General features: G+C 37.9%; 1 protein-coding gene across 2 annotated transcripts; it reads left to right on the top strand.

Annotated features, from left to right (window-relative positions):
* The first annotated feature begins 3,931 nt into the window (after nucleotides 1-3,931).
* LOC121388117 lies at nucleotides 3,932-9,572 on the top strand. Of its 2 annotated transcripts, XM_041519339.1 has the most exons (3): nucleotides 3,932-4,044; nucleotides 8,430-8,555; nucleotides 8,764-9,572. In XM_041519339.1, exons 2-3 carry the CDS (start codon nucleotides 8,523-8,525, stop codon nucleotides 9,445-9,447), a joined length of 717 nt encoding a protein of 238 aa, XP_041375273.1. In that variant the 5' UTR covers nucleotides 3,932-4,044; nucleotides 8,430-8,522; the 3' UTR covers nucleotides 9,448-9,572. The 2 variants fall into 2 exon arrangements, with proteins under 2 accessions (XP_041375273.1, XP_041375272.1); XM_041519338.1 differs by lacking the exon at nucleotides 3,932-4,044 and having other exon boundaries at nucleotides 8,334-8,555.
* Nucleotides 9,573-10,205: the final 633 nt, after the last annotated feature.

A 10,205-nucleotide genomic window follows, 5' to 3' on the forward strand; every position in this document is an offset into this window, starting at 1 on the left:
AGCTTTACACAAGCGTAACAAGTTACGACCAAAGTTATTTACAGTTTTGTCTTGAGACACTCTTGGCGTTGAACACTCGTCAGAGACATAGTCAAACAGTTCACCGATGTTACGCAACACTTGATCATCAAGCCGATCCAGTGGGATATAATCCGGTTCCGCTCCAGTGCGCGCGTTAAAGTCACCTATACACAATACCTCGCCCTGGGTTTGAAAGTTCAAAATGTCATTGTATATCATATCAAAAATGTCACAGTCATATTTAACATAAAACACATTATTTTCAGGAGGTATGTACACACATAAAATAAATACGTGAAATTTATTTACAAACAGGGATTTGTCAAGTTTAACCCAGCAGTATGTATCGGCACATATCTTGACAATAGATATATATTTATGTAACCAATTTTTGTAATACAAAACACAGCCACCACCCTTACACTTCGATCGTACTATGCGGGCGGCTAAGATAAATTCGTTTACATTGAGATCATCAGTGTTATCAATCCAACATTCATTTAAAAAGAGCAAATCACATCCTGAAATAATATTAACAAATTCGCTGTCGCAAAGTTTAAAAGCTAGTCTCCTTTGAACATTCCATGTCATAATTTTGATCACATGTTCACCCTCCAGCCTGTCCTATGTAGCCGACATCGCTCCGTTTGCGGCGGATGGGTGATTGGAGTCTGCGGCGAATACGTGAGGGGGGTCTGCGCCAGATAAGTGATGGGGGTCTGCGCCAGATAGGTGAGGGGGGTCGGTTGTTACCGTTGGCGATGAACAAACGCGCGGTCGTTTCTGTGCCGGTCTGGTATCCCTCGCGTGTGTAGGACTTGGTCGTGACAGATTCTGCTGTATCGGATCAAAATCGTAACAATGTCCTGTGTTGTCTGGACGGTGTCTGGACGGTGTCCTGTGGATCGGGACGCTGTCGTGATGAACGGGCATGATCTGGAGAAATGTTTCATTGCCGATTGAGTCCAGATTGCGTCCAGATCTAACGATTTTCTAACGGATGTCTTCCGTCAGCGTCGGTTCACTGTCGGGTCACTGTCTGATCTCTGTCGGATCGCATTCGGGAGAATCGGGACGTTGTCAGGACAGATTTGGTAGTTTTTTTACTATGCGAAAGATACAAATCGGATCAGAATCGGATTGAGAATTCGGCTGTAAAACGGCTGAATCGAGACGCTTCCTGGACAATATCTGATTGTTGTCGTGATTAAATAAATGTTTTTACAAATTTTAATAAAGTTTGAATTTCCCGCCACGAATCACAGGATCTTGATCAGACTTGACAAATTTTAATCGGGAATGGTCCTATCAAGGACGGCAGTAAAAATCCTGAATGTGTGACTGAAGGTTAAGACACTACCTGAACATTGTAAAACAAAAATGACAACAAGTAGTAAAATAATATAAATATTTAATTTCTAAAAGGTCTTCAGTTTACACACTAAATCAATGAATTCTACTTTATATAATAATTATATATATATATATATATATATATATATATATATATATATATATATATATATAAAGGCAGTGGTCAAATCACTGACAAATTTGAATTAAATCAGTTTCAAAGTCCGAACACTTTGCGAATCGGTCCTGCATCAAAGGAAAATTCAAAGAAAAACGATAACAGGATCTTCTATGGTTACTTCAGATTCCTACACCATCCAGTCCTTCGTCATTGCCATGACGCTAGCTAGTTGTGGTTCACATCTCGTGAAGTCCGTCACCTCGAGCTTTCCATATTAATCAAACAAAAACCTATAACAAATGAAGTCAACATAAACATGGTACTTATTACCCCGTCGTTGCACCTTATGTGTCGACAAAAACAGACCCCTTACATCCCCTTACATCAACAGTGAAGACGGTTCTCCAACATTTCACCAATAACAGTCTATACAGACTAATCTCTCCGTGCACACAAACTATTCAATAGGCTCCCCAAAGTCTAGCTCCATCGTTACCACAAAAATAACCACAATCTAACGTCATTACAATAATCAAATGGTACCCCAAAACCGTAACACTAAATCGGTACATTCGCATTTCCAAACCACCAACTTAACTCTTCTCCAAAACATTGTAATAATAATTCATTTATAATACTTCATATTCTAGTTTACAAAATAAAAGACCAAATATACAATATTTGAAATTAATATTGTACAATATATTCCCAAAGAATATACAACAGTACTGTTAATAATTACAACATTTTCCTACTCTTGACCATCTTTAAAATATTACAAAATATACAACATGTTGCAGTTCTGACCACATGTATTATATATTTTAAAATGTATTTTAACCAAAATATAATATATTTACAAAACCATTACTCACCCCAGCTGTCCACACCACGTTCCTACATCTCTGCACAATAACATATCAGCAGCATACCAACACGTGTAAAGCTTGTAGCTAACTCTGGGTCCAACTGCCAGATTACCAAGATAATGCTGTTTTTATCAAGTAACAGCACTGACTGCACACATAGTGCATGTAATGCACGTGTGGATCAACGCAAAACAACCACAGAGCATTGGTATTACACTGCGCACAAAAATATCTGCACCACTGTGAGTAAAATATATACACAATATTTTAATAAACATTTTAATACAATTTGGTTGTGACATTCTCTTCCAAAGTACAACGTTAACCATGGTGAGATTGTTGGTCATCGGAGCCTTTAGTCCATCGTCTGAACTTCTGTTCGTCCGTCATTCAACGTTTCCTTTGAAATTTAGCTTCTTCTACTGTTTTGATTGAATTGTTCCGAAATTTAGAAGCCTACCTTCTGGAATTGTGATTAGATAATTGTGTATAGGTTTTCTCAGGGGCAGTCTTCAAGAACTAATGGAGATATATTTAGAAAATGTTTATTTTTTTAATTTGTATTAAATTTTAATGTTTTAAATAGAAATATAGCATTGAACACTTGAAAGTATATCTCCTTCTAGAGTTTTGATCGAATAGTTCTTGGTACTGTGATTCTCTTGGGCAGTCTTTACAGACTAACAGAGATATTTAGCAATAATGTTCATAGTAATTGTATGATCTGTAAGGACAGTTTATGTGTACCTGGCCAAAGTCAAACGTAGATTGACCAAGACTGGTTATATTTTGACAGAGATTTTGAACTTTACGCAGAGACGAAAATGCAGCTTTAATGAGTGTTTCACTCAGTGGTGTCCTCTTTGCGTGTGAGTGTGTGTTAAATCAGTTAAATTATAATGTGCTCTCTCTTCCTTCTCTCTCTCTCTCTCTCTCTCTCTCTCTCTCTCTCTCTCTCTCTCTCTCTCTCTCTCTCTCTCTCTCTCTCTCTCTCTCTCTCTCTCTCTCTCTCTCTCTCTCTGTGTGTGTGTGTGTGTGTTTGTGTGTCTACTGATCACATCTCGAAACCACTATGATAGACAATCAATAGCCTCATTTTAAAATGCGCTGACATTTCGTTAAGCTAACTTTCCTGTCCTGTACAGATGTTCCACACTTCTTGCTCTCATCCGACCACGTGATGTGTGAAATCTGGTCTTCACGTAATTCACATTGATTTCATAATACTACGTATTATCTAATGAACGTTACATCTCTTTGTGTAGTTTAATCTTTATTGATAAATATTTAGATACATCATATGTCAATGGTATCCCTTTGTGTGTTTAAGCTCTATTGATAAAACGTAGATCTTTCTTGTGTCACTGGGAGTTTGTTCCAGCTGGTTTGCTAAATTGATTTCCTTTCTGTGCTACATGGAATGAAAACGTCTATTCTGGTCCATGTAATCAGACATGTTATAACTGTTTTACCTGTAACTGTAACACCTGTATGGTAAAACTAGTTTTTAAATTGTGAAAATGTTTCTCATTTGCCACCTTCGCAGTAGTTACCCCACGGTTATTGCGGCGGTTGAGAGACGGGTGTAATGGCTGTAATGGGAGAGTGCTGGGGCGCGCACCCTTACCACGAAATTCAAAGTGCGCCGAACAAAGCAGTGTGTAGTAGGTGAATACAAAGGTAACGTTTGTTTTGTTTAACGACACCACTAAAGCACATTGATTTATTAATCATTGGATTGAAATATTTGGTAATTCTGACATATAGTCTCAGAGATGAAACCCTCTACTTTTTCCTTTAATAACAAGGGATATTTTATATTCCATATACAGGATAGCGCATACCACGGTATTTCATATACCAGTCGTGGTGCACTGGCAGGATGGGGAAATAGCTCAAATCTATTTTCCCTTGTTGTAGCCAGTGTCGTCGACTTTCTGAGGCATATTCGCGTTCACGGGATTCGCCGCGTTTCTGTCAAGAAAACACAAATTTGGTAAATTAAGAAGACTGCAATGTCACGACCTTTCTCTTGTCAGTCTCTTAGGGTTACATACCACCGTTAATTACTCCATGCAACTCAATACAATTTCTATGTCGGAATATATTCTTTGAAAAATACAACACTATCGAGAGGGTCATGTGACTACTAATTTCAGGGAGAGCTCTCAACTGATAAGTACCGTGTAAAAACTCGGAATAGATCGACCTCGTGTTGCTGTTATACATGACCCTCTCGATAGTGTTGTATTAAAATAACCCGTTTGTTTGACGTTATTTGTTATATGTAGTACTAACTGATAACAACTGTGTGAATTGTATGGTGCCACTTGTATAACAGCAACACGAGGTCGATCTATTCCGAGTTTTTACACGGTACTTATCAGTTGAGAGCTCTCCCTGAAATTAGTAGTCACGTGACCCTCTCGATAGTGTTGTATTTTTCAAAGAATATATTCCGACATAGAAATTGTATTGAGTTGCATGGAGTAATTAACGGTGGTATGTAACCCTAAGAGACTGACAAGAGAAAGGTCGTGACATTGCAGTCTTCTTAATTTACCAAATTTGTGTTTTCTTGACAGAAACGCGGCGAATCCCGTGAACGCGAATATGCCTCAGAAAGTCGACGACACTGGCTACAACAAGGGAAAATAGATTTGAGCTATTTCCCCATCCTGCCAGTGCACCACGACTGGTATACAATTCACACAGTTGTTATCAGTTAGTACTACATATAACAAATAACGTGAAACAAACGGGTTATTTTAATACAACAGGGGTCAACCAATGTAATCATCAAACAAACATTTCAAAAAGCATATCAGAATTTTGTAAGTTTTTTATGAAAAACTATTTCCTAAACCGTAATATTTTAAAATGGTGGTGTGGGGTCTTAGATCTTGAACAAGTGTAAACTGCAGTGTAGCAAGCCATTCTCCAGTATGCGTTAACAATGCATTCATAGGTAACAGTTTGTTAAAGATTTACTTTAGTTATTGTTCATGAACATGGCCGTACCAAAAAGGTTATCCCGAAAACTGAATACACCAATGGTCGCTACACATTAATACACACAGATCCAAGCCGCAGAAGACTCAATATTTCAATATTTATATTATATCTGATCTGACACAAATAACTGGGACCCTGTATTACCAATGAGGTGAATGCAACAGCTAAACAAAACAAAAACAAAGATATTTTAACATTAAAATTGGTGGCAGAAGGGTTGTTTTTAAATTCAAATTGTTAAAACTGGTGGCAGAAGGGTTGTTTTTAAAATCAAATTGTTAAAACTGGTGACAGAAGGGTTGTCTTTAAAATCAAATTATCTCAAAATTCCCAAAGGTGACAAAATGCCATTCGCCAGAAATATGTTCTAGGATATATCCTTAAAGGGGCATTCCTGAGTTTGCTGCAATCTTTAAGATGTTATCGACTAACAGAGACTTTTTGACGACTGTAATTACATATCAAATATATTTTTCTGCATAAAATATTAGTGGCTGTATGTTAAACGTGTTTCTGATCGTTCTAATGTTTGTACTAGGTTAAATTTCATTTTATTTCCTAAAAACTATTTTTTTGGTACGTACGAAATTATTTGAAGACAAAATCCAGTTTAGGCAAAAACACATTGAATATACAGACACCGATATTCTAAACAAGAAAATAGATTTTAAATGTAAGTTTAATCGTAGAAATATTTTATTAGTCGGAAACATCTTACAATGTAGCAAACTCGGGAATGTCCCTTTAAATAAGAACAATAATGAATAGTTAAATTTTTTAACGACACCACTAGAGCACATTTTGGAGATAAACATACTCTGATTTCATGTTCGAGGTAGGTTATCGTGGATTTAACGCCGCTAAATGTCATTTAAAACCGAACGCGTCAGAAATCAGAGTATATTTATCTCCATTCTACCATGATTAAAACGTATTGAAAGTTAAAACTATTTTTAATACGCGGAGGGAATAGGAGTGAACAGGCAGGATAGTTCCACTTCGTTTAGGCGGATAATGTTGAAATGTCAACACCTGTTGGCAGTATAAAAACATAATAAATAAATACATACGACCGTAGAACTTGGAACAAATATTTAATCTTGTCTATTTTAGTAACAGATGTAAAGGAAAATCCATAAACAAGAATAAATAACACGTTTGTTTGAAATTTAATAAATCACCCCACACCCCTCCAAAAAGTCGACCGAGCAGCAACGTCTAATGCAGTCTTAATTCTCAAAATAAGTATTTATCACAACATTACTGTCCTCAATTTGAAAAACATCCAGACATCCCGGCCCTTATATTTTGTGAGATATTCAAAGGCTTGGAAACTGAAGCTGATACCCATAATATTCTGTCATTTTCTTTTTCATTTTGTAACAAAATTCGATCGTCTGCCATAATTAGGCTACAGTATCATACAGCTATTTTTCCATTTGTTTTCTTGTTAAAACTGCAGTTTGTATACTTACTTTCATTCTTGTCTTGTTTTGGCAACTTTACATACATTTCTTCTTCAAACCAGTCTGGATTTATATCAAACACTTCCTGAAGCGTACGGATGTCAAAGGTGCCCCTTTGTTCGGCTGACATGTTTGTAAATACCGTTTTGTATTCATACGAGACTAAAGCGGCCTAATTAAATATTAGGTGGTTGTCTATGATTAATCACCTAGGATTTAAGTTAACTGGCCAATCAGAATCGAGTATTTTCCAAAGTCATGGTAGAATGATTAATTAATCATTGGCTATTGCTTGTCAAGCATTTGGTAATTCTGACATATAGTCGCAAGAGGAAACCCGCTACATTGGGTAATTCTGACATATAGTCGCAAGAGGAAACCTGTTACATTTTTCTATTAACAGCAAGAGATCTTTTATACGCACTTTCCCACATACCAGAAAGCACATACCATGGCCTTTGACCAGTTCAAAATATCTTACAGTAAGACATTGATTCACTCGATTATAAAGCGATTACAATCATATTTATTGTTTGTTACAAAGCACACTTTGTGTAAAATAAATAAAGTATAACATTCCCGGGAGTACAATACGTAAGTAATGACACTCGTTTGCAAAATGTTTTATACCACTCGCTTTCGATCGGGCAATACAAAATTTCCAAATTTGTTTCATAAATTCCGTATGGCACTCCCGCTCATGCAATAATCAATCTCTCTCTCTCTCTCTCTCTCTCTCTCTCTCTCTCTCTCTCTCTCTCTCTCTCTCTCTCTCTCTCTCTCTCTCTCTCTCTCTCTCTCTCTCTCAGTCCCTTCAATGTCTTATCTGGACAGATATAACCTGGGCCGGATGTAGACCTTGGGGGCCCGGGGCACTTCAGGTTCGGGGCCCCATAACATAGAAATTAAATTAGATGACAAATAATAAAAATGAACTAATTTTATAATCAGGAAGCACCCCTACTAGATGTGTAATGGATATATCTATAAACCAAAGTCATAATATGACCATTGTTGATCAGTATTATTGGAAAGAATTAAAACAAACCAATGATTTGTGTCATTTACAGCATATTATATATTCAGAAACAATGACCTTCATTTGACCTTGAAAATGTAGGTCAAACTGACCAATTATGAAAATCCAGCAAATCAAAATGGATAGTTTGGATGTTTAGCGTCACAAAAAACATTTTTAAAGAGTTTAATCTCCCCTATAAGTGAAATTTGGAGTCCCGTGGACTGTTGTTTTGGGGTAGCAGGAGATCGAACACAAATTGATCTTGACGTACCATTATAAATATGCAAATTCCCAATTAACGTACAGGTTTAAGGGCTTGCGGTGAACTCGTATGGAAAACTTACTCGTATGGGGGGAAATGCAGTGAACTCGTATGGAAATCCACAAGTGAACTCGTATGGAAGACTTACTCGTATAGGGAAAATGCATATATCCAATACTTGTGTGTAATTTTTATGCAGAGGTCGACAAACCCTCTAGCCTGACGTATGTGGCTAGTGGTTTTTAAGTTCAGGCTAGCGAGAAACGCAAAACATGCATGGTTTGTGGATTCTACGTTCCAGGTAGTCTCGAAGCCGTTCACACAGCTGCTGTCGATCCACGCCTTCTTGACGTCGGGGGGAAAGACAAAGCAGGTGCCCCCATTGTTCACGCTGATGTCCAGCCGTCAGACAGATGACTACATCGCGGTAATTTAATTTTTTTTTTTTTTTCAATATGAAGTATTATATGAGAACACATGTTTACACCTAAATGTTTTATATATATATATATAAGTGATTATGATCGAAAACAGTATTATCAGTATTATAATACACATGTACCACCACAGCTTACCAAATGTACTATTTTTTAAAGTTTTATTTCTGTAACATATGTTTAACTGTTGTTCTTCAGGTGTTCGAGGCCGTCCAGAACCTTCCTGAAGAAGACCTCTCATTGGAACGGATGACGACCGACTTTGAGGTGGCAACATGGAAGTGGTTTCGAGCCGTCTTTCCTGGCGTGCCGGTGAAGGGGTGCACGTTCCACTTCAACCAAGCGGTATATAGGAAGATCCAAGATCTGGGGCTGGCACCAGCGTACAATACGGATGTTGCCACCCACAAGTTTTGTAAGAAGTTGATGGCGCTGCCATTCCTGCACGCGGACCACGTCAGACCGGCATTTGACAAGTTGAGGGGGAAGCAGGAGACCGAGGGGCTAGGCAAGCTGTGCAGTTATATAGAAACAACGTGGATGAAGAACACCACGTACAGGCTTCAAGACGGGTGTGTCTTTGGACAGGCTATAAGGACCAACAACGACTTGGAGGCATGGCATCACAGACTGAACCAGAAGGCTGGAAGAAAGAATTTGCCGCTATACACCTTAATACCTTTCTTGAATGCGGAGGCCGACCTGCTGCCCATGCAGTCTAGACTACTAACAGACGGGCAGTTGGATCGGCGGCAAACGCCAGCACAGAAGAAGAAAGCGAAGAAGTACTTCGCGCTATGGGACAATTATACGGAAGGCGATCTGTCCCCAAGCCAGCTTCTGCGTGAAGTCGCAAAGATGAACGGACCCGTATGCCAGTGATGTGCACCATGCATCAATAGTCTAGTACAATATTAATTACTAAAATATGCCTTTTATATATTTTGCCATTCATTTATTAAAGCAAGCACATAAATTACATTAATGTTTATTTCAATTAATTTTTGTGTATTTTTAATGAACAAGTGCCCCAAAAGTGTTTGGTGTACCATGCCTTGCCAAATTTCTAGGGAAATCACTAAAATATGTCTGTGATGCGTAGTGTGTTTATTATTGCTTCTTATTATTTATTATTCATTGGATGCTTGTTACAGAATAAATTAAACATGATTGAACATACTTGTTTTCTATTGATTTGGAATTACATGAAAATACACGAAACCAAACAGGGTGGATGCTCTTGACGTCACATGTCAGTCGGGGAATATGTGCCCACACGCCTATGCACGGAACGAAAATAGGTGACCACGGGTAACACGAAAATAGGTGTCTGCCGTTGACGCACAAACTGCGGTTGACACGCTAATGATGGCGACATAAATAAGAAGCATGTATACAAAACAATTGTCATGTAAAAATATACATATTCAAAGTATATCTGCATATCCATACATCCCCATACGAGTTCACCGTTATTTCTTACATACGAGTTCGTTTTCCATACGAGTTTTTCGTCCATACGAGTAAGTTTTCCATACGAGTTCACCGCACCCCAGGTTTAAGTAAGTAAGAGTTTCAGATCTGAAATCTACACATATGTTTTACCTAAGAATCAATGTTCAAACCTTCCTGACTCTCCG

Source organism: Gigantopelta aegis, chromosome 14 (genome assembly GCF_016097555.1).
Source record: "Gigantopelta aegis isolate Gae_Host chromosome 14, Gae_host_genome, whole genome shotgun sequence".
Classification (NCBI taxonomy): Eukaryota; Metazoa; Mollusca; class Gastropoda; order Neomphalida; family Peltospiridae; genus Gigantopelta; species Gigantopelta aegis.